At 44.2% G+C, this 25490-nt stretch overlaps 1 protein-coding gene across 2 annotated transcripts; it reads right to left on the reverse strand.

The window, feature by feature from the left end:
- Positions 1 to 1318: 1318 nt before the first annotated feature.
- On the reverse strand, positions 1319 to 23776 carry LOC128885257 (uncharacterized). Of its 2 annotated transcripts, none has more exons than XM_054139219.1 (8): positions 23510 to 23776; positions 21847 to 22276; positions 17210 to 17422; positions 16996 to 17134; positions 8094 to 8220; positions 6485 to 6533; positions 5900 to 6079; positions 1319 to 5408 (listed from the first exon to the last, which is right to left on the reverse strand). In XM_054139219.1, exons 2-8 carry the CDS (start codon positions 22140 to 22142, stop codon positions 2813 to 2815), a joined length of 3600 nt encoding a protein of 1199 aa, XP_053995194.1. In that variant the 5' UTR covers positions 22143 to 22276; positions 23510 to 23776; the 3' UTR covers positions 1319 to 2812. The 2 variants fall into 2 exon arrangements, with proteins under 2 accessions (XP_053995194.1, XP_053995202.1); XM_054139227.1 differs by having other exon boundaries at positions 23742 to 23763.
- Between the last annotated feature and the right edge of the window lie 1714 nt (positions 23777 to 25490).

Here is a 25490-nt window from a genome sequence, read left to right on the forward strand (position 1 = left end):
TAAATTCAAACGATTCCGATAACAAAGTTACTCGCTGCGCGTATCTAACTGTTCCCCGTACGAACATAGCGATTAAGTTCACGTTGAGAAGCAAGGATATCAAATAACGAGAAGCTTAGCTGAACTTGGTTAAATTTTTTATCGTACGATTTTTAATCACGCTAGATAGAGGATTTCGAATCAACGGCCTTGAAATAAATATTTATTTTTCTCACTGCTTTTAAATACCAAGGAAAACACTGAAAATGCGCGTCTGCTAAATCGTCATCCGAGAAATCGAATAATCAAACAATTCGAATCGCCATAACGTAAAGCGAATTTCGGCAGCGGCGTCAAATACCAGGATACGTTACATCAGTTGAAAATATTGCTGGCGTACAAATGCAAAAAAAGAAATCTCTGAAGTGACAGATTATATTTGTTATTACACTTTCTCGGAGTGACGAGACGTTGAAAGTATCCGTTGTTAACGAACGTAACAGCTTGAGCGGGAGAAGAACTCTTTTTTTGAAAATGCTTTCACAACTAAAATTTCCGTTTTTATCGTGCGCCTATCGTACAAACATTTTCATTGATTATTTCAGAGACACGCCGTGTTACATTGATATGCGTATTAAAGTTTTTAGCGACACAGAAGATAAGTAGCGAACACAATCGATAAGAGAAAGAGTCCTATCCACACTTCTGAAATATTTCAGCCGATTGTAAATATTCTGAAATGCTTGTTGTACAGTGTGCATCGTATAATTGGCATCCTTTGTTCATTCGTCTCATTATAAAAAAAAAATGTCGAATAAAATTAATCACTGAAAGACTTCAACACAGTTTTCATTCGAAACGCGTTCTCTGGTTCTATGCTTTCGTATATAATTCTCTGTTATGATATATAATTGTTGATAAAATTGCTATCAAATATTGTCCCTTCCTCTTGACGGTTCAAATTGTTATCGCTGTAATAACTATCTATCGATAAACGGAAAACTTAGGTTTCCGACCTGCGATCAACTCCGTCGACGGTGAAACGTCGAACAGTTTCCACTCATGATCCTAGATAGCGCTACATTATGAATTCTCTCTACCGATATTACAGAATATATTCAAAATACATGAATCAATCGAACGTCACCGATATGTGATATATTTTATTCTATCGCGTGTAGAAATACGGAGCATTTCAAATTATGATATTTCACTCGTCTCCTGGATGTCTTTAAATTAACTTTATTAACTGTAACCGAAGCACAATACAAAGTACAATTGGCTATAATTAAAAACACAAACATATTTTCTTTAATAGCGTTAATAATTACACGTAACGTTCAACGAGAAGTAGTCTTTATTGAGATATCTCCGATACAAAATTCAAGAGAGTCGTTTAAATTCTAAATGAGGTACAATGCTATATCGGCTCTAATAAAGTACTATAAGTCCCGCGAAGTAATTGAATTGCACACTTTTCCAAGCGCCAATTAAATCGCGACAGCTAACTCGGATAGTTAGCGCCAATAGTGGAGACTATTTCGCTAGAAAACTTGGACGTTTTACTGTCGAGAGCGCTGACCATAGGTTCTACGTAAAATTAGTTCGGCTCGTTCACCGATAGTTAATCATCAAGTTATTCGTTTCACTGAAGACAATTCGAAACTATTTTCGTCGCCGTTTAACGCTTTCATCGATGCGGGAACAGAAAACGTTACCCATCGTTTGCTTCCTGTATCTACCGAAGTACCGGGTTATTCCCTGATGTTCTTTCAAGCTTCGTCAATAAGAACCTTAGAATAAGCGCAAGAACTTAATGTGGGACGCGACACTAGCGCCGGCTTTGGACACCAAACATATACGGAGGATCCTAGTACCTTCGTTCATGAATCGAATAAAAAAAGCCATTGCTAGATTGTAGACAAAAAATGAAGACTACGAACTCCAATCTAAGGCTTTATATTATAATAACTGACCTTATATGATATATCGATGAATTTGTCGAAACAAATGCTACTTATTTCTTTTCAATTATTTCATTTCTCGAATCTCCTTCAGCGCTTCGTTTAAACAAAAATTGTTCGCTGCGTATAATATCTTATATTGCCCTATAACTTTTGCCTATATCTTTTTTTTTTTTTTTTTTTTTTTTGATAATTTCGTCCCCTTGTGAGATACTCAACCATTCCGCGCTAACGTATAACTGTTTCAGTCTGAACAGAATCGTCAGTCATCCCCTATTATACCCACACGGTAGAAACCAATGGACGTATCACGTACAAACACGAGGTTTATCGCCGTGCTGTTTAGAAGACATCGCGACAAGCCTTTATGGGAAACTAGCGATAGAATCACGCTGTACTTCATCGCGGCAGCGCACCGTCCACGCGTACATCGATACTACGCACTTCGAAAGAGAAGTAGACACGGTCGAAGTCCGCTCGATATGGAGATTAAATCAAGGATAAGGCTACGACGATCAATCACGTACAACCGCCTTGTTTGACGCCGCGACGCACGTAGTGGGACGTTAATGACAGGTTACCGTTGGTCGCGAGCGATTTGATGACACACGCTCTCGCGGATTATTATTTATCCGGCAGTCCGGTCCGGCGAAAGATGACTGCATTACGATTCCCATCGCTCGTTCCGTCGATGCCCGCGAACGTACGCCAAGGACAAGGCTAGGAGTAGATTATCTCGTTTCCCGGTCGTAGTGTTCGCGAAAAGGAAGATTTCAGTTGGACGTGTATATTCACTTCCGGCCTGAGTCACCGCAATTAGGGAAGGCCAAGCTCTAGATTCAGTCTTCGTGCAGCTAGGATATCTACTTTTACGGATTTATGTATTGTGGCATGGCGGGGCTGCTTTTCCTCCTGGTTTTCTCGTTCCTCTGCGATCCGTTCAGCTGTCCCATCGTCTTCTTGTTGGCGTCGTTGTTCCTGCTGAACTTCTCCATGGCTCTGCTGTACGAGCCGGTGCAAACTCTGCCCCAAAGTCTCTTGTCCTCCGCGGACTGTTTGTTCTTGCCCTCGCTGGACGTTCTCTGGATCTCGCTTCTCTTTCGAAGCTTTGGGTCGTCCTTCTCTAAGGACGCGCTGGATCCTGCCGCCGTGCCTTGGACGTCCTCCCAGGAGACGTTCACGTCCGACTGCATGCTGGAGGGCGTCGGGCAGCTGCTTTCGCTCGACAGAGACGAAGATCTCACGAACGAGGGTGGCACGTCTAGTTTCATCTTGTCGTTGTCCTCGCGAAGTGGCTCGCTGCGAGCTCGACAACTCGCGTCCTGGCCATCGTACGGCAGGTTGTCGTTTAGAATTATCTTAGCGATCGATGTCCTTTTCCGCAGGTTCTCCAGGTTCTCTTTCGGATTACTTTCGAAGGTGTCCGCCCTCTGCAAGATATCCTTCAGGTTCACGGTCACGCATTCCGCGCTGTACGTTGCCTTCGGTTGGTCCTTTCCTTGGGGTCGTCCTTTCGCGATGCTTTTACCGTTCGTGGCAGCGGAATACTTCCTGGCCGCGTCTCGCGACTCCTCTTTGTTATGGCACGTCGCGTCAGAGTATATGTAATTGGGCAATCTCTCTTTCTGTCGAGACGGATTCACAGGCGTCGTTTTCCGAGACGTCGTTGTCTCCGCAGCATTCATCTTGGCTCCTTTCACGCATCTCTTGTACTTCTCGTCGATGGTGGTGTCGACGTTGTCTCGGACGTCCACACAATCGGCGAAAATGGAACCGTTGACCTCTATGGACGGTAAAATCGACCAGCGATCCAGCGATCCAACCTCCGGGATATCGTTCTTCGTGTTCTCGGTACTGCTCGAATAATTTTGTTCGTTGCCAACGGAATCGTTCGTCTCGATCTCCTTCGTCTTGTCTCGACCCTCGTGATCTTCGTCGTCGTCTTCGTGGCCAGAATCGTGGTCGAAGTTCTTCAGCAAGCCCTCGTTCTTCTCGTTCTTCTTCCTCAGCTCTTCCCAGTTTTTTCGCGGCTTGTAGCTCGTCTTACGCCTGACGATCTTGCTCTCGGTGATGTCGATATCCGGGATGAAGAGCCTCAGTGCCTTGGTGCCCGTGGGGAACGTCACCTCGTTGATCCTCTTCTCGGTCATGATCGCCTCCAAGCTCGTCTTCGAGGCGACCTCTTGGTGTTTATTGAATGCTGACACGAGTTGCGCCACGGTGTACTTGGGTTCCTCGGTTTCCGATTCCGTCGAGCGATCCTCTTTGTCGTCCGACGTGGCAGAGTTGTTGGAATGGCTGGAGGCGTCCGAGTGTTGTCTCTCGCAGGGACGTTTACCAGCGACGACGTTCGATTCCGTTTGGTTAACAGGAGTCTCGTCCGAATCCTCGGTCAACGTGTCCGATTCGATAGACTTGAGCGAATCCAAGTTCTCCTCCGACTCCGACGCTCGTTCCCTCGACGCTTCTAGGCTTTGTTCGCTAGCTTCTATAACCAACTCGGTCGGTCTATCGATCAAGGCCTCACTGTCGGCCGTGTTCACGCTGTCCTTGGCGATTTCCGCGGTTGAATTCAAATCGGTTATGGTTTCTTTTTCGTTCCCCAGACGACTCCACGAATCGACGATATTCGTCCCGTCAGCGTCCAACTTTGAGATATCGTTGATGTCGTAGGTGGTCTCGATCGATGCGTTGGAGGAGTTCGAGGTGTCGATCTCAACGCCGAGGCGTTTAAACACGGGCAGCATATCCTCGGTCTTGGCGCGCTGGTAGCTCTTCCTCCTTCGTTTAAGGCACTCGAGGCTCCTGTATATGTCCAAAACCCCTTGGGACTTCGACAACGATCTCAGCCCGTAAAGCTTCTCGCGCGACTTGCTGATCACCGGGTTTATTATCATTCGCGTTTGCAGCGAGCTCGAGGTTGCCGAGGTGTTCCCGTTGAGCAAACACGCCTGAGACTGGACCCGATTCAGGCTGCGTATTCTAGATAAGAGTCCTCGGCTCGGACCGTGGTTCAAATTGGCCTGCGATCGGCTCTGCGCGCGGCTCAGCAAGCCTTGCGTTTGTTCTTTGTTCAGCAGGCAGCTCTGACTGGCGCAGCTCAAGTTCGTCCTGGAGGAGTTCAGGCTGGTTCGCGACTCCGCCGGGCTCGGGAAACCTTCGCTACCCTCGAGACTAGATCGGCTTCCGGTGAGACGGTGACTCAGGCACATCTCGCTCTGACTCAGCAGACAGTCCTGCAAGCTTTGATCGCAGTGATTCGATTCCTGAACGTCGCTCGACAGATTCGCTTGGCTGCTCGCTTGGCTCAAAAGCGCCGCTCTTCGTAGATTCTCCCTGCTCACTACCCGTTCCAGCAGCACCTCCCGCGACTTCGACAGGTATCTTCTTAGATGAGGGGACGCCTGTGTGGGCGCGCCGCGCAGCCAATCGTGACGCAGGCATTGTTTCGATGTCATCCGTGCACTGAAACGAGCACGAGATTGTGGAATATTCATCGTCGAGCAAGGTGATTTTAAATGAAATTAATGATTTGAAACGAGTCAGGGAAGCTATTTGCAGGAGTCTAAACAAAAAGTAAGGCACGGAGACTCGAACCAATGATCCTCGGTTCCACAGTCGACCGTTTTTCCTAAGCGACCAACCCCGCACTCTACGATTCGTGTTCTCGTTTGAGTCCATCTTTTTGGGGTATGGGAGCCGCGGATAGTACACTATTTTTTATTGGTTTACTAGTGCAATAATTACTGCAGCGTTGATTTGTTAGTCTGAGGGCATAGCGATATCTCTGGTACAGAAGTCTTCGAGGGAGATTTAGCGCGTGCTGGTCAGACATTTTGGTCAGCCGTGAGACTGTATTCTACTTGTTCGCGTTACCATATTTTTATTAACCCGACACTGATCTTTGTTCTTTTCTGCTACGTGTATGTGTACATTTGTCACGGTTAATGCTTTACCTTGGGTCTAGCACCAGAAGCTTCGCGACGAAATCTTTTGCCTGTGCTGAGATGTCCCCGAAAAGCTCCTCGGGAAAGTCCACTTCGCCGAGAGATATATTTTGGAATGTTTCTTGGTCGGTTTCGCCACCGAAGGGAGAGAATCCAGTCAGCAGAACGTAGGTCGTCACACCCAGAGACCTGAAACGGGTGTAATGTTGCGGAAAAGTATCGGCGCGGGTCGACGAGAGCATTAATCAGTGTTTTCCAAACTATGGAGCTGCTTAAAATTCATTATTACTTGGATAAATTATTCTTATAAATAAAATATTTAAAAAAATACGAAAACACATAATAAGCATCATTTAAAATAATTATAGTAACAATATAGTAAATAATAATTGAATACGGTTAAGTACGTACATTAATTTGGAATAAAATATTTCGATTGAAATAAATTATCGTAAGGGGCGATAGTCGAATGTAATAAATTACTTAGTTACTTCTTTGGCCCAGAAGGCCTTTCTTTATTTAGAGGGTGACGTCCTTTGGAAAGTTTGGAAATCGCTAAGACAAATTGCTCGATCGACCACGTTATTTACGTACCACATGTCGGCGGCCAACGTGATCGGTTCGTAGTGGAGTATTTCGGGCGCTGAAATTAAGACACGTATATGTTCAGTGTGTAGTAAATGTTATGGTGCGCGAAAGCGTTAAACGTTAGACGGATATTCACTTGGTTCAACGCTCGTTTGATTCCGTGATATCATTCAACGATGTCGCTTTTATTTAGTAAACGAAAATTGACTGTACAGTGGGCGTCGATTACCCAAGGAAAGCTATCTACAACAGACGAGGGATTTGCGAAACAACGAATTCGTTATGCGCTATTTACCAGCGTGACTTTGTCGAACATACCGTTCCAGGTATCATACTAGTAGTCACTTTTCGACGTGTCGTTAAGCCTAAGTGTCCATAAAATCGCGATAAAAGTTGAGCTCGGATACGTTGTTAAGCAATCCACCGAGACACAATCGTTCTCGGCTATTTCGAGAAACGTCAAACTAGATTAACATATTCAACGATACGATCACGCCGCGCCGGTCCTATTATTCCGTGAATTGATAGGATCGGCAAGAATAATGGCGCGCATCAATTACATCGTTAACTATCCAACCCACGATCGAGTGTTTCTCGTTGAATAAATTTCGCGAGCAATTATTCCGTTAGTTTTTTACGTATCCTACGTTTTTCGTTATTCATGAGTTTCTCCTAACGAGTTCACAAGTTTCATCCAACAGCTGCAGGTTAGTTTTGTCCTGACAGGGGTATCTGGGGTCGCTGATTCTAAGTCTGAACTCAAAATTTAGAAATTCAAAATGGTGGGCTCTATTATGGAACGACAGAATACGAAAAGTGATTAGATTTAAAATTTGGTAACGAGATATACGATATAAGAGTTTCTCTTTAAAAATTCTTTTAAACCCAGGTAACATTTAGCGGCCCATATACCGTCGCATTTTGAGCAGATTCCATCGCTTGGGTTACGGTTTGCGTACATCCCTTATGAGACGCCTGTCGTCAGCGTGTTGATTACAGACAGCATCGACAACGCCATCGCGCAATGAGGCTAACGCGTCAATTAATATCCGCGGTCTTACTCGGAGCGGAGATCGTCAATTAGCGGGGCGAGATATCGATCGGTGGCGATTAACCGGGGATGGAGAGAAAAAGGTGCCGACACACCTGTTTACGTTCTCGAATGCGGTGATATCGACGCGCGTAGCGATGCCAACGATACATCATCGCGATAACAGTATCGGCGTAATATATACAGATTTCTCGTGGAGTCGAAAATTTCGTCGAACGAACCGCGAAATTGGACAGCTAGCATGTCCGATCGAATAGCCCGTCATTTTCAACGCATGTTTCGCTTCGTTTCTTCTTATTGCCTGCACGCGTGTAAACATGTTATCGGCGCGGTGCACGAATGAATGTTAAACAGTCTGTCTAGTGTGAAGATAATATTGATTTCTTGTTGATCTCTTCTTTTCGCATTTTTTTTTTATATATATATATTGTGATACATTTCGAACAGTTGATTATATTTACATAGTGTATCATTACGTAATTCAGAAATATTCGAAAATTTAGTGTTTAATATCGCTGGTCCTTGGTTGTGATTATAAAATAATATTGAGTGCAAAAGGCTCACCTACGTAATCCGGTGTTCCGAGGATCTCTCGAACTTCCGTCCCTTCTAAGATCACCCTCGAGATCTCAAAATCGCAAAGTTTCACGTCACACTCTGGAAAGCTGCCCATCATCACCAAATTTTGAGGCTGAAACATTAAAATAACGACTACAAGTTGCTGCAGACTCTCCAACGAGTGTTCGTCGTCGAATTAGTCTACAACTATCGTCCACGATCGTCAGCTATCCAAATTCCATTCGTGGAAGAACATTTAAATCGATCGAATGATAAAATATTGAAACACGGACAAATTCGACGAGCAGTCTCGGTTTCACTTCCGATGCCAATTAGTTGCCCTTAATTGAGTCGTTAATCCACGTCGGCGGATTTTATTCTTTCCTTTCATTGAATTTCGATCGTTAACGACGTCCAAACGACGCGATCTCATGGGAATTCGACCGTGCGGCGAGCTTTTAACTCCGGCAATGAACGGAAAGTGAAGTCGTTAATATTTTTTTTTTATGCTTCCGTTAATCGCGAGACGGAATACGATTACGAACATGCGTTACACGTCGCGCGTACGACCATCGTCGAGCATCGCCGTTTGTTATCAAGTCGTCTGACGTCATACGGATCGTGAAATTTGCATACATTAATATTCGTTCCGACTAGAAGCACTTTCACCAGCGAAGCAACGATACGCGACTTCCTAACACCTGTCGATGCGTGTAAATCGACTCTGTTTAGAATCGATAGTTGGCTTCGATCGTACAAGGTATACAGACTTTGTTTGAGTGACAAAAGACTTCATTAAAAATTTACTTATTGCGAATCTTACGTATTTATTTATTTACTTCGTTATTTAGAATAATAAAAGATTAATTTCATAGAATAATACAAGCTCATTCCAAATAATTGCTCAATTAAACGGCCGTTGCGAATAAACCCTTGCACAGCGTTTTTACATGTCATCTATTATTCTCGTTTTTTTTTCCCGTTGAAATCGTGATCGATCGAAGTCAGATTTCTACTAGGATCGTTTCTCCAAGTTATCAGAGGTGCATCAGTATTCCACGCGAGGAGAGGAATGAAGTATGGGCGTTCACGTCTCGCGAATTCCCGATGATCTGCGAGGTCGATAAAAAGTCTCGCCTCGAGACGACTTCGGTCCATGTAAACGCCATCGGTTTAAACAACGCTGACAATTAGCGAGTTAATCGCGCGCGATCAGCCGTCGTTCTTTTGCGTGGCACGACTCCTGCCCAGCGGGACGTCTTGTATCATGCCACGCCACACCGTTTGGCCTCACTATTCGGGAAACGTCGAGTGCATTGCACGCAGACATTGACTTTTTGCATTCCGCCTTCTGTTCTTAATTATGAACATGTCGCGGCTCAAAAATGAAACATTCAAAGGCCGCAAGAACCTTCACGCCCTGAAAATTGCTTTATTTACATCACCTTGCGAACCGAATTCTTTTCGCGACGACACGGTATGAATTTTCGCATTCCGCTGAGAAATTTTACAATCTGAATTTCTTCGTAAAATATCATTCTACGCTTTAAGCAGTTTACGTGGTAAATTTAATTTAATATGTCTTTTTTTTTATCGATGCTTGTTTGCGAGAAACAATTATTGGAAAAAACTATAGACAGTTGGGTAAAACTATAGTACTTTGTTCGTTAATAAAATGTTCTCCTGATTGTATTCGGTTTACACATAATACAAAATACACGTTCTAACACACCACGCTTAAAAAAAAAAGATATATAAACCGAATTACGGTCAGGTGTACATTGCGATAATAAATGAAGTACTACAGTGTTCGAATATTAATACGAGACACTGTATGTTCCTTTCATGCTACACACTTTATTAAATGTTTTAGTCACTTCGCATTTAGCTCGATCATTTTTGCTAATATTAGTATCGTCTTACGATACCGGTATGCAAGTAAATGAACGGGTCGATGAATATATGAATAAGTAACCAAGAAAGAACTTCTTTTACGGTAAACAAAGACTCGTTACGTTATTCTGAAATTGTATTTTCTTACCAACGTGTTGTCAGTTTGCTCATAAGGAATCAGCCGTGCGTCGTTAATTTGACTAAGACAACCAATTTGTGCAATTCCGCGTCAACGCGTAGCGGGATTTACGACCTCGCGAAATTCGTGAAAGAACGGCGATATACGGGCTCCGTTCCGAAGCATGATGCATAAATCGCTGGATCCGAGCGACGACTTCCAAAAATAGTAAAAGAGGAAGAGACGCGAAGGTTAACGAAACCATGGTTGTGAATATTTACGGAAAAACCAGCGTACAGCTACGAGTAGCGCGCCGCGTGATTCGCGCTTCGTCCGGAGGAACATCGTCGGCCATTTACATAAACATGGCTGATGCTGTTACGATAAATTCGACTGCGCGTGGAGAATAGAATAGAATATTAAGTTTCTCGGCGAACAAGCGCGATCTTTGTTGCGATCTTCGTTGCGTACCTATTTCCTTGCAACGCGGATGCGATTCTATTTTATTTTTTTTTTTTTTTAGACTTGAGGACGCTGCTTACGCGTTCCCGTTTTATCGTTGCGACGAGAACCGCATATTCGATCTCGAGTCGTTTCGCGAGACCTAGATCTCTCCGAGATCGACCGTTCGGATTCGAGGGTGGTTTTTACCGAGTTCGATTTTCTCACCCTTGATTCTTACGAGCGTGAAATTTGTTCATTTTTTTTTAGATTCTTTCTTTCGACTCTCCAAATTTTTCTCCTTAACATGAATCGGGATCGAATATTGTTCATGTTTCTTCAATTTATGTTCGCTTTTCTTATGTTTCGTTCTATTTTCTTCATTTTTTTTAAATTCTTTCTTTCGATTCTCCAAAGAAAATAGAACGAAACATGACGGAAGCGAACATAGACCGTGTTTCATTTATTCAAAATAATATGTTTTCGCTCGAATCCATTTGAAATTCAAACGAACGCCACCGAACGTCGCGTGCTCGTAACTTCCGGCCGATTAAATTCGAAGCTGCTGGGACCGTAAGCTCGACGAAAATTATGGTTAGCGAAGGGTTGAGAAACAATCGACGAAACGCGCGTTATGTAAGTAGCTCTCGCGGGAATGGGAGAAACTCAGGTAGAATCTTCCTGGCTTTAACGTCGCGATGGGGTCCTTGGAGATCGTCGCGTGGGCGAATCTGAATATTCAAAGTTTCTCTCGGTAGTCCCGCCACGCCACGCCGCGCCACGCGGCTAATAAATAATGACAAAAGACGTAAAAATAATTCTCGGTCCCGCGAGATGCGCAATTCCACGGGAGCCATTAAGCCTGCCAGAACATCGGTGTAAGCGCGGTGATTCCTTAACCACACGCAACAGATCCGATGAATTTCTTTTATTTTTCATAAATTCATTGGTCGTTTCACTCCCGTTTGGAGAATTTCTCGGACTTTGATAACCACTTCGGTCCCGAATTCGTTTTCCTTGGACACGAGGAATATTCGTCATACGTGGGATTTAATAGATGCTATTGAATTAAAATGATACGGTATTTATGTTAATTTTTGATACTTATAGTCATATTAATTTATAATGATATAATGTACGGTGAGATTCTTCGAGTAAGAATCTATTTAAGTGTACGTTAGTATACTTCAGATTATTAGTGAATATTTTGGATGGTGAGTAAATACGAACGTACGAACCCATTCAACGTATAAAATTTAATTAGGTTATTATTTTGATAATAAAAATTCATAATAATAAAAATTCATTTCTCGTTTCAGAAAGAAAATTTACGATCTTCTTTTGCAATAAGTAATTGCGAGAGTAATTGGAGTCGATTTGAACTGCGAGTCGTCTCGTAGCAGTGAATAGATTAAAAGAAATCAAAAATCTAATGTTCCTTTTCGAACAACCCTTTATTTTCCCCGGCTTTCTCCGTAGTCTGAAAGGATCAAGAGCCACTGGGTATGTTCGTTAAGCGAAATCACCTGGTCGTGATAAATCTAATCGCGTCCTCGGTCGTTCGCGCGTCGCGTTAAATTGACCTGTTTTTCTTTTCTTTATTTCGGCACGGGCAGCAGGAATCGGGACGAAAGGTCTCGGAAGGATGTCATCGAGTCCCACGCGATCGAATCTTGGACGATGGACTCGCCACGCTGACCAAACAACGGCGTGGGCCGAAACAACGCATAACGCGTCGGGAACCTGTGTCCTCCCCGGGGCGTTTGCCTCGTGAAAAAAAAGGTACTTACACGATTCCAGTCGAGAGGGTCTTGCGAAACCGTTTGTCTCGATTCGTGTTTCGCGTGCAAACAGCGCCGTAGCACCTGGCACTGTCGCCTCGACGCTTTAAGGGCATTAGTTCAACGGAGAAACGACTCGAAGGAAATTAATCCTCGCTTCTCGTTTTGCACGGTGTTTACACGTCAGATTCTCAAAGTATTCTATTACGAGAATATTTAGAATATATAATATTTACAGTTGGAATTCATTCTTTTCTTCTTACATCTTCTCGAGTATCCCTATAAAATTAAAGGAGTAATTGCAAGCTAAATTCCAGAAATAATATCGTTAATATTTCAATTAAACTGTGAGAGTTGCCCTTTTAATGAATGAATCAACGATCGAAGGGAATGCTTTTTAAAGAGGAGTTTTTAATTGGTGACACGGCTACGTCTCCAGAATTTAAACTCGGTGGACCGCGATCATGTCTTCGATTAATTACATCATTCGTTCCGGGTTTGGAAGTTCGAAATAAAAGAGTTGCATGAATTAATTGGCGTCAACCTTACCAGCGAAAACTGCACGAAACGCCAATTAATTTTTGCAACTTTTTTCATTTTGCAGTTCCAATCCGGAACGAATTATGTAACTTATCGGAGACGTGAGCGCGACACCAGAGTTAAAATTCTCGAGGCGTGGTCGTGACATCGTTAAAAAATACTTTTTAAAAACCCTTAGGCTTCCCCATTGCTCTCTACGCATTTTATGCAACGCTTTTTAACTCTTTTCGGCACATGATTACGGCGATCACCGGTTATTGTTGCACGTTGCGGTCTCATCGGTGTTCAAAGTACACGCGTGGGTGACAGGCTTTTTTTTACTGTGAAACTAGATAACATGATATTTGAAGGTAAGATGTCGAAGAAAATACATTTGCTTTGAACTCGAGAATTTTGATAACGTTTCAATTGTCTCAAAAGAAAATTTTATTCCGACAGAAACGTTCACACATATTCATGTGCCAATCAACGTGTTAAAAAAATAACGCAAGTACCCAATGCCCATTTATACAAAAATATGAGCCTATAGATATAGTACTCTACTTTGACATTTTTCTCTAAAGGCGCAGATAACGTTGCCACACATACTTATCCCACCCCGTATCACTGAATGCAAAAACGTCGTGTGGGCTATCGTTTTATCCCGCGAGTACTACGATAAATGTTCGATTACACAGCTTCCATTTGTCTCGAGACAAAAGCATAGCCTCGCGTAAATTCGCACGAGCGTTGGGGCGGCAGTCAGTGTGTTAAGCGTGGACAAAATAAGCCGAGGCGTTTGATTAAATTTTCTCTCCTCCTCTGTTCCAGTAAATGTCGCGAGACACCCAGAGGTGCTCCAGTTACGGCGAACAGGTTAGCAGCTCGTATCCACGGAGTCGCGGACAGAGCTAGTGATTCATCGGTTGCAAACTACCGAGTAAACCAGAATGCGATTACTTCTTTGCAAGATAGACGTGGGAGCCGTAGCGGAGTTTCATTTCTCGCGTTTACGCATCGAATAACACGGCTGGGTTAACGTGTCGTTTCATTCAAGTCGAGCGCTGCAAAGGTTGCGCTGGTCCTTCGTCATCGAAGTTCAATTATCACGTAAATTATAGAAATACTTGACAATTTAGTCGTGGTCTTTCGGCAATGGGCGCGAGGTTTTAATTGAAGAAAGCGTTGTTCGTAAAAGAATAATAAAATGATCTAGCGTGGCACACAAGCTTGCAATGTTGCAAATCGCATCTTTACGGTGTAGTGCGAATGCTATGGTCGCTGCAAAGGTGCGCTAGCTTTATCCTCGAAATTCGTACTAATTGTCGCGTAAACGACAGAGATACTTGTTATTGTAATGGCAAAAATTTCAACAGTGACTGCAAAGAAAACAGCGACCGTGAAAGTTTTGCATCTACCAAATGAATCTGTATCATTGGACATCGGCGACCGTCGCGGCGCGCGACGTGATAAGCATGGAATGATACGCTGAATCGTTTCAACCGGAGAGAGTATCTCCGTAGGAGGAGTCCAGGAAACTCTCGGTGGACCTGTTCCCTCGGCGTTACCCGATTCCTTTCATTCTCTTTCGCGGGAATTTCGCGAGTTATCAGGAGCTGCTCCAGTTATGGCGGTCGGGCATAGGTACCGAGCGTTCAGCGAGATAGGGACCAGGTGTGATTCACCGATGGAGTCAGGGCGTGGTCGTTCCACCGCGAAGAGCGTGGGGTCTTATTGCGTTCTGTTTTTGCCTCCATCCTGGATGATCGTTGCAGAGCGCTGCGCGCATCGCGATCATTGAGATTCCGTCGAAAGTAACGAGACTTGGCAAGGGAAACCTCTGACTCGAGCAGATTTTGGACGCCGTTGAGCTTCAGTCGCAGCTAACTGCGGAAACTGCAGGATATCTGTATATTTATTTACACATTTTCATAAACTGGAGTAACCCATTGTTTCACGAACTAGACCGAATGAAAGTAAAACTCAAGCTGCACAGAAGAAGTGTTAACGACTTATCACTGCCTTTTGACTTGTATACATTTCTCTTTTCCTAACCCAGACCTAAACCAAATAAAAGGACAACTTAAGTGGCACGGAAGAACAGTGTTGACAACTTGCCGCTGCCTCGTATAAACTTCTCTTCTCATTTATCTAACATTTAATTCATAACATTGCCAACTAAACGAGAATATTGAACTGTATGAAAGGTGGCAGATCCGTATTAATAACCGTCTTTAAAAATCGAAGTAATTAGGTTTAATGTCTATCGAAGAGGAAAGTGAACCGTGCCAAGAGACACGTGTGAAATCCTAAAATTATGCGAATTCGTTTTCCTTGTTGTCTCGATGAAATATCATTGACTTAAAAGATACTTGTTGTTCGCTTCTTCGACGGTTGAGGTTATCAAAATTCCATTTATTCGTGCCCCGTTCAAGCGCGGCGCGCCACTGCGCGAAATCTTTTATTCCCGGCGAGGTCGACGCGGACTAAGAGGCGTTTACGTTTCCGCGATTGCTGAAATAAAAGGCGCGCGTGTATCGAGGGTACGCAATAAATTGTTGGTGAACGAGCCTGGAACAGGGCCGCGGCATCGGGTTTTCGTTACCGGTCGAGTCCGAGTTCCATTGACTTTTTTCGTCGGGTCTCGTCCGCTAGCGAGGAGGTCCGATCGAACGAGTACAACCACCGCGTATCTCCCCTTTGTCCAGCCGAGAACGTAAAAGGCAATTCCAATTTGTTTGTCGACCGTTTATCGCGGAATCGCTTTGCCCGCGCCGTCGGCGTCGTGACGGGACCGATCGCAATTAAAGCTCCATCCGGTAGTTCCCAACTGTGTAACGGCACAAATTCCTTCTTCTCGCTTGGCCGTTCGAATCAGGTTAAGGCAGCGTTGGAAAACCCTGTCGTCCCTTAGACGGATCACAATTTGTGAACGATAGATAAAACGATAGCTCGCTGGACGATTTTATTTATATTTAAGCCGTTCGTTGAACAAATCGACTAACTTCGTAAAACGAGAAGTTGTGAAACGCGATACAAAATTGCCGATGAAATAAATTGATGTTTAAAATTTGTGCAGTGAACAGCACATTTATATATGGAGTGTGTAAGACTGTATATGTATATCTTGTGGACCCTGTGTATCGAACGTTTTATCTGAATTTCATCTGAACACACCGAAAGTCCCTTTTATTGGAACGTAGTTTACGAAGACATTATACATGTAATGTGTATACGTCATTGTGCGAAACACTCTGAAATTATTTGTTAAAACGTCGACATATCAGCATGTGACCTGAATATTACACGAGCCCATAAAGAGTCTGTTTCGCAAAGTGACGTATATAACTTAATTGTATATTGTCTTTGATAACCAATAACAACATTGATGACATTTAGCAGCAGCATCAACTCGAAATATCAAAGTGTATGCCTTGCAAATTCTCTGCAAAACAACAAAATCCAACCCATAGAGGGGTTAAGGCTGTCACTAAAAGGCCGATATTAAAAAAATTGTACGACAGGTGAGGACAGTTTTTAATCCAGCCAGCATCAACTACATAATTAATAACCTCATCTTGCCCTATACCGACTATTTCCATCAGGTTAGTCCTGTCTCGCGTCATGCGCGACCCAGAACGGCTCTAGCTCGACCCGTTCCCGGTTAAAGCTAACAGAAAACGGTTCACGGGGACGTTTGGATCGGTTCAACGACGCGACGAACACGTCCACGAAGCTTTACACGGAAAATGACGATCCTCGTCATCGTTCGCCGATTTATTTTTAGACGCGAACGCGTCTCAGGTATTCGGAGCTCGGCTGACTTAGCCGCGAGATTTCTAGGATTCGCTTACATAGAAGGCCGCGTTAATTGGCCGCGTAACGCGAATGGCGTCGGCCCCCAAGTCTTTAGACTCGAATCGACCCGCGGTTTCGCGCGATTCTGTTCGAATTCCTACGCCGTGCTTCAACCCGACCAGTCAGCGAAACTCGAGTCACGCTTTTGGTTTCTCTTTTTTTCTTTCTTTCTTTTTTTTTTCGCGGGACCGATGGAAATCGTCACGACCATCCGGTGACGCGCGAACGTCGGTTCCGGGATCCGGATATACGAGAAACGTGACGAGTTCGTCATCGACCTTTTATGGGTCGAACTTACCTTGATGTCCAAATGGGCGATATTTCTCTCGTGGAGGTAGGCAAGTCCTTCTACTAGCTGCCTGACAAAGTGCACCACGTCACCTTCGAGCGGCACCAAATCGCCGTCGATGAGCGTCTGCAGATCTCCGCCGGGGGCGCTGAAAGAAATTCGCGTATCGAGAAATTCGTTTTATCGTAAATGCCGGGGGTGGAAACGGTGACGTGGTACTTACTACTCCATCACGAGGATGATCTCCTTGGGCGTCTCGTAGACGTCGTGCAGCCGCACGACGCGCGGCGATTGCGAGCAGAGAGAGAGAAGAGCGATCTCGTGTCTGAGTTCGGCGCTGCAGTCCGCGTTGAATCGGTTCCTCGACGAGTACTTGGCGGCGTAAAGGATGCCGGTCGATCGGGACCTGCAGCGGTACACTTTCGCCCACTGTCCGCTGTCAAAGGTTTCGATCGTTTATTCATACAAGACGAAATCTTGTGGACTATCTACTAGGGAAAGAAGTACTGTAAGGCGTCTGTTGTAAGAATTATTTCGGAAGCGAGTAAATATTTTCGGGGGCCGAGTAGAAGTATGATAGTAGAATTTTCATATTATACTATAGAGTGTATATTATAGAGTTACATGAGCCGTTCACTGCACGAATCGATTTCGGTCGCATTCAAATTGTAGCATTACTGACAATTATTTTTTGGCTATTCTTTTTTATTCATTTTATTCCATTTCCATTTCCTAACAATTACCTTTGTAAAAAATTAAAGATTCAAAAATTTCACAGGGTTCATAAAATTGAAACTCACGCAGGTCACCTCATACAAAATTTCCCATTATTTCCCGTCTCGTTTTCTTATCTACAACTACTCCGCAACTCCGTGCGTAGAAACACGATACAGGTACGGGATATTCCATCCCCGGAGCAATGAATTATTGACACGACGGATCCGTTGGAATTTATCTTTCTCCGAGATTATCTCCATAAACGAACCGACCCGTGTCGAGGACACGCCACGATGTGCAACGCAGTTGGTAAATGTTTCTCCGGCGGTTTCGTCGTGGCTTTGTCGAGAGTTGAACGAATGCATAAAAGACGAAAGCAGCCGCGAAATTTCGTTGGCCGTCAGCGTGATTTTTACGATCGTCGCGGAGGATTCCGAGCGCCTCCTCGACAAGGTCGACGCCGCGGCGCCTCCGAAGGCTGCGCGCGTACCCGATTGCTCGCGAAGCGACCGCTTTTACGCGCCTCTGCCTCCTCGATGCGCGCCAGAGTTTATTACGCAAACGTCCCACGCGAGTGGCAGGCTTCTTCGTCGTTGAGAGCACTCGCGGTGACCGAGATCTCGAACGATCGGAACCCAAACGCCATGGGACGCGATCGATACGCGCGGGATCTAAACGCCGCGATCCAGTCCCGAGAATTATTTACGCCGCATAAATCTCGACGAGGAAAACACGAGTGCTCCAGTGCGTTACACCGCCGAGACACTGGAAACTAGCAGATAATTTACGATATTATTGTTCCATAACCTTGGCATTTTTTACATTTTCATGATTTTTTTTAGGTCTACACTGGACAGTCTTCTTAACGATTGCCACGCGTATATTAGATTTTATGGTAGAACATAGTTCGCTGTCCTATCGCGTTGGTTTTAGAATTTTGTTTATCAGATTCGAAATATTAAGAAATAATATAAACAAGAAAATAACTATATTTTCAATCAATATTTTCTTTGTATTTGATTTTAAAAATAAGTAGATTATTCGTATTAACAATACTGTAATTTAATTTCGATTTTGGAGTACCAGGTACTACGAGGAAGAAAATTTGTTTTGTTGATATTCTATGGTAGACCAATTTCTACAAAATTATTATCGAGATTACACTGGTGTTACATTACTAATCAGTCTCGTTCAGATTATCACAGAAGTAATTTGTATCACAATATTATCCAAGTATTTCTTCATCGTCATCATCGCTACACCGCTGCCATTAGCATCAAACATATAGAGCGTCTCAGTATTTTGCATAACCCACCGGCATTATTTCAATTTATCATCTCTAAATTAATGAATTTTATCAACACCATAAAATAACACATGTAACACTTCCTATCTATTAAATAAACTAATTCCTAAATAATTCTGTTTTATGAATTAATTGTACCATTGTCATCTGGAAATGCTGCGACACCCCGTATATGGGAGCTCGATACCGACGTTCTTTAATCGGGAGAGAACGAAACAACCAGGAGATTCGTAACGAGCATCTGATAGTGGGTGCAATTAACTTTAATCGTTTCCAATTCGGAGACTGGCCTGGCGAGCCTCGTTTTTCCAGGCCCTTCACCCTCTCGCAATTTTTGCTGCGCGGTTCGCCGTGGATCCAAGGCCCGTTTCTAAAAGTAATTACCAGGTGCGCGCGCCGTCGAAGCGCGCTTATCCGCGATACCGAATCGCGATCACGCTTACTGAATCACCGGGTGGATGCAAGCCGTCCAGGTAGATCGTGCTATATACGGTGGCAGGCGCGACTTACTCTGACAATTGATACGATTAACCCCAGACGTACAATAAAGGCCACTCGTGAAGCTCGCCGATTGGAAAATCTCATATATGTGCTATTTCTCTCGTATCAAATGTTTAAAAGAGATAATTTGTATATTTCTTCGTGTATTTGAAATTTATATTTAGAAATAGGTAACAAGCTGTGCGATCAACCCTGGAAAGAGTACAAGGGTAGCTTGAATACTTCGTCAATTATAAAATCTTAAATGTGTATTATTTCTTTCGTATCGAATTTTTTTTTTTTTTTTTTAAATGATTTATATATCGTTGCTGATGCATTTAAGATTCTACATTCCAAGATAATACAAAAATCAACAACAACAAAATTGCGTTTGAGGTCTTACTTCCCTGTTAATTGCGGAGAATGCGTACAGTAAGTGTCTGACGCGAGGGACTTATTCTACTGCGCAGTAGTACGAGTCCCTCGCTTCAGTCACCTTTTACGCGTACTTTCTAATATTCGATCACTATTCGTACAGTAATTTTCAACTCGACCACACGGTCTTAAACACGAAATCGTCATTTTTTTCGTCGTCCTTTGACATCTGACATCAAACCTCAAAATAAGTACTGTCACCCTTCAACGATTCGTATAAACAGAACTTTGTGTCAACATATAATCTTACGCAACACATGACTCGTACTCTCGTGATAACATCAAATATTGCCAATCCTTCCTAAGAAGTATTCACAGTCGAAACACCTAAACTGCTTGCAAAAATAACTAACCGATTAAAGCAATGAAATTTCTACCACTGTCTGTACCAATAAGTCTTCTGCATCCACTAAATTTTCTTTAAAATTCAGTTCGTATCTAACTGCTTCGTCTTCAGTTAACGCACGTTGCGCAACGTTGTTTCAGTCGCACGACCGCTGGACGCAGTAAAAATTGAATCCGAACGCAACGACGTACGCAGGCAGCGCGCCGTTGCGAGTCCGAGGCGTTGAAATCTCGGCCTCAGCCGCGCTCGCCGGATAATTTATGAAAATTTATTGCCGTCGTTCCTCGCCATTTTTAATTCGCCTCCCCTTCCCACCGCCCCCGCGACAACGAGCAATTAACCGTCGTCGCGGTGTCGTCGTTCACGGGATTAACATTCGTCGTCTCCGCGAGTTTTACGCGCGCGCGAAAACTTTTGCTCGTTTTTGTCGCCCGAGCCGTTTCGTTCGTTCGCCGTTCCCGTCCTCCGCCGATCCGTAAATGTGCCCCGCTAACGAGCCACCGTTCTCCCCTCCTCCTCCTCCTCCTCCTCCTCCTCCTCCTCCTCCTCCGTCGTGTCCACCGCGAGGAGAAAAGAACCGTCGGAAGTTTGCAAATTCGAAGCGTAACCGAAAAAACGAGACACGAGGAGCAAAGGCGGATACGCGACGCGGCTCACCGCCTGTATCAACGGAACGCCTTTGTAGCGGCCGTGGAAGTAAATCGACTTCATTAAGGATGCAAAGCCATGAGAGGCAATTGCGGTTGATATCGAGCAGCCAGCCGGATTATCAATGCGCTCTGACAGTAGGTTACGCCGTCCATTAAAAGTTGCATTAACATAGCCGATAAATATGAAACGAACTTAAAGTTCACCGGATAAGCACACGCTCGATTACCTATGGGCGGTACGCCGTGTCGTTCTTGGGCCGAGTGTAATGCGATTTTCAATGATTGGTGGGATGCGAATAAGGAACTGACGGGGGACTACCATTCGAGCGATTTCTGAAACCCTTTGGTGAGAAGTGGTATCGGTGCGTGTAAGCAAGAAGATATACACATTCGGGTGAGAAAGACTAGAAAATATCTGGATGATTTGGGGCACGCAAGAGGACTGCTGGCCGTTAGCGATCGCCTATGCGATTAGTGATATCATTCAAGAATCTAGAACCCCAAATCGATAGAAGGTCTAAAACCGTGAACCTCGAACGAGAGAACTTTGAAGCTAACCATCGACATCCTCCGAGTTACACGATTTGAGACCCCGAATCGTTTTGGATCTCTAGTGTCTTAATAAATATCACAGATTGTATCAAACGCCTCGTGATCTTAAATTAGCCCTACAGTGAGCGTTTATACACATATGCATCGACCGCCATTTTTCTTTGATATTTTGATTACGCGACAGCATAAACAACAATTTAGGGGTAGAGTGTTGATCGTGTTTGCTCGGATTTGAAAAATTGCGCGCTTTAGAGTTAAATCTCAGAGCTGCAAACATTGTGACCTTTGAGTCCCACAAAGGATTATGAATACTAAACTGTGGCACTGTTTAGAATTGGTCCCGTCCACGTGGAGTCAAGTTCTCTAGGACTTACTTGGCGAACGGCTTCGGGTCGATCTCGTAGTGCTCGGCGATCGGGCCAGTTTTCACCACCCTGGCGAGTTGGGCTTCCTGAACGAGGACCAACCCCTCCTTCACGTGTTTCTCGCTCCACTGCACCCTGCACCTTCCCCTGCACCTGTCCTCGTTCCCAGTCCTGTCGTTTCCACGCTTCGCCTTCGCGTTCGCGCACTTCCCCGACGACGCCTGCAGGTTTCGACGCTGAGGCCGCGGTGACGTCTTCCTGGCGGACGACATCGTCGGCGATTGATGGTTCGGCTGGTAAATCATGCTGTCCGAGCGTCTCTTAGGCGTCAACCAGCACGATCGAGCATCCCGGCGAGCGCGTCCGACGAACCGACGGCGAACTCGTTCCAAAGACAGACGTCGCCGCGGCTCGCGAGCGAATCAGTGGGCATCGAGCACTGCAAGAAACGACGCTCGTTAAGGGACACTAGCGATCTCTGATCGTCAGTTGACGTTGTCGGGGCAGCGATCGGTGGCTAGACCCGCGAGTCGCGTTAACTCTTCGAGGCACGCGATCGTGGAAGAGAATAAAATTCAAGCTGCGCAACAAAAAAATGTCATAAACTTGCTAACGCGTTTTTAACTCGTACATGCTTCTGATTCCACTTATTGTACTTCTAAAATGTATTCACCCACCTAACTTCGAAGAGTTCAAGGGTTTTAGAAATGGCGTATAAAGGCTTCTTTGGGAACTAATTCCAACGAGAATGACGTAAGAAACTTGCATGGAACGTTAGATTGAATAGAATGGAAAGTTCCTGAATTTTCCTGTATTTTTAAGCTATGTTGTTTTACTTTTGCGAGAGTAATTATGGTTTTTCGAATATCATCTTTCGACCCCTTGTAAGACATGGATGAACGTGTCAGATCAGCGATTTCTTTGGGTAGCGTGTTGCGAGGATGTTTTCATGAAAATCGACAGAAATATCATTCAAAGTATTAGACATTTAGTACCGCCAACAAAATGCATGGAATCTTAGATCGAACAGTGGCAGCTAGCATTTCCCGTTCATGTATGTTATACTAACTCATTGAGACCTGTAATCTCTAATCATAACTTCACTGAAACTCTATACTTCGAGTGTAAATCGAAATAAAATAAAATAATTAGTTCTATAAATACACCTATTAAGAATAGAAAATCTTCCATAATGAAACTTTAGGTAATTCGGTCACTTTCACTTTGAAATTCATTACAGTCCTCGCCATGAATCAGTTTTTTTTTTTTACCGTATCCCCGCCACACACGTTGTCGTCTTGTCCGTGTCGCATCGGCGGTGATATCCACGTCTGTCTTTAACTATTCCCCAACTTCCGTGAAACAATGTTCACGTTCTCGCACAAAGAGACCATAAAAATTCGATAGAAAAAATCGCATTTAATAACTTACAATGCAAACGACCATCGAAGAAAGGAATTCTAGTATTAGACTCTAATACGAATCTAATACGAAAATATCGAATTCCGAAGATAGTATACACGCAGCTTGAAGAAGATTCGAACGATGTTTGCACGATTTTCAGGCGATCGTCGACTCGACGCGCGCTACCCAAAGACGATTCCGACCAGTCTACCGTGGCCGCGACAAATACGACCGCCAAGAGTCGAAAGGTAGAGCCCCGCTCGGTTACCTGAGCCCGATTTCCCGACGACCAGAAACGATCCACGGATCGATCCCAACTGGCGGTGAATCGTCGAACGACGAACGCTTCGGAGTCGATGATCGGAACTCGCGGTGAGACACGATGCACCCGAAACGGAGCCGACTCGACCGCGTCAGGAGTTCATCGAGCAGACACAAACGAGTCCGGTTCCGTCCGCTCGGTCGAGAGAATCGGCGACGATCTGCGCATCTCGTCGTACCTGCGTGCGGATCGCGAGCTTGACGGTCGAGCGCCGCGCTGAAACTGGCCACGAGTTACCCGGAGACCACAGGCCTCGACTCTCCTCTTTTCTTTCCAGCCACGGAGTGGCCAGACCATAGACCACTGTTCGTCTCGTTCCCTCTTTCTCTCGGACCGTCCTCCATGGATCGTTCGTCTCCAACCTCCCTCCAAACCAGCTCCACGACTCCCTCACAGGCCACTCTTGGTCCCACTCTACGAGCAAACGCGAGAGTGCAGTTGTTGTTGTTGCTGCTGCTGCTGCTGCTGCTGGTGGTGGTCCAGCTCTGACGTAGGTGGCACGCAACCGGGACATAATTTAAGGGGTTACCCTTTTATTTTGGGTAAAAGAAATGGATCTCTTTTTGTATTCTCCTTGGTTAGGGTTTTTAACCCTTTACGTTCGAGTGTCTCTGAGGGGACATCGATGTTTAGTAATTAATCAACTGTGTTTGTTGAGTATACTCGTAATAGAGAAAAGACAGTTTATCGTGTAATCGTGCCTGCGTAAAATTTAGTTGGTTTAATTTTTCGTTTAATATGTGATTCATTATTTTAACAGCGACACTTACTCTGTGATTGACGAGTATGCTTGTCATCGCTCGATTTTCGCGACACACATAGGTGCGCGTTCTTGAAAGCCGGTGCCACAGCTGACTGGTTTGAATGAATACATTTTCATTATTTAAGAAAAATTTCTTACGCATCGAAGAAGAATCGAAACGAGTTCCGCGGTACGCGCTTCAAGAGGTCATTGAATATCGCGCGATCGACGGACATTTGGTCGCGTATTCCAGAACTCCAGCCGCGGCGGTAAAACGAGGAATAAGCACCCACTGTAAAAGCGTTAACATGTTAATGAACGCGTGGGAGTCTTACCTTCGAGATTTCCATGTCCGATTATATCGCTTCGTGGAAACGAGTCGAGGTGTCGATCTCGATTCCGACGGAGCACAGAGTAGCTTTGCACGCGTTCCTTCATATTTCCTCTATAATTTCTTTCACTCCCATGTTACTAACCAATCACGGTCCAATATTATTGTATGCGGGTACGTAAGTACATCATTCGATTGATTATAAATTTGATTCAATTATTTATCACATGTTTATTTATATTGAAACTGTCCTCGTCTCTGATTCCGGAAATAAATTTGCTAGCCATGTTTCATGTATCGATGACCAGCGATTTTAACTTTAGAACATCGCTCGAGGAATCATTCTAGTCGAGTGAGCTCAAAGTGTCCGAAATCGTACCGTTTTGGAAACCGTTCCGGACTTGCGCGTACGTGAAAAGTAAGAATTCCCCGTTTACTTCTCGGCGCTATTATAGATCGACCGCAAAAACGACAAGGATGCTTGATCTTCCACCGAAAGGATAAGGAAAGGTCTTTCCTGGTCGAGTCTTCTCAAAGGAGAAACCGATTAACGAGCCTTTCGAAACAGTCCAAGGAATCGACGTAGGGGAGAATAGCCTAATGCGTACCAGAAACATGACTATCATAAAATTCTGTAAAAAGTCACTTCAAATTCTATGCCTGATTGTGACAAAATTATGCAAACCTTTTTATTTTATACACTACACCTTTACAACATTGATATTTCAAAACATCTTTTGTAATTTTTATCTTAATCGAATCGTTTATTATATCTAATAAAAAAGATTTTGCTTATATATATATATATATAGATATCAATAAAACGATCAATCAAACGGTCAATAAAATATATC

Source organism: Hylaeus anthracinus, unplaced genomic scaffold (assembly GCF_026225885.1).
Source record: "Hylaeus anthracinus isolate JK02 unplaced genomic scaffold, UHH_iyHylAnth1.0_haploid 0, whole genome shotgun sequence".
NCBI classification, from domain to species: domain Eukaryota; kingdom Metazoa; phylum Arthropoda; class Insecta; order Hymenoptera; family Colletidae; genus Hylaeus; species Hylaeus anthracinus.

Coding starts and splice junctions, on each gene's coding strand:
- LOC128885257 (XM_054139219.1), bottom strand. CDS start 22,142: ATGATTTACCAGCCGAACCATCAATCGCCGACGATGTCGTCCGCCAGG. Junction 6,080..6,484: donor ACGTTGGCCGCCGACATGTG/GTACGTAAATAA, acceptor CACCCGTTTCAG/GTCTCTGGGTGTGACGACCT. Junction 5,409..5,899: donor CTTCTGGTGCTAGACCCAAG/GTAAAGCATTAA, acceptor TGCTCGTTTCAG/TGCACGGATGACATCGAAAC.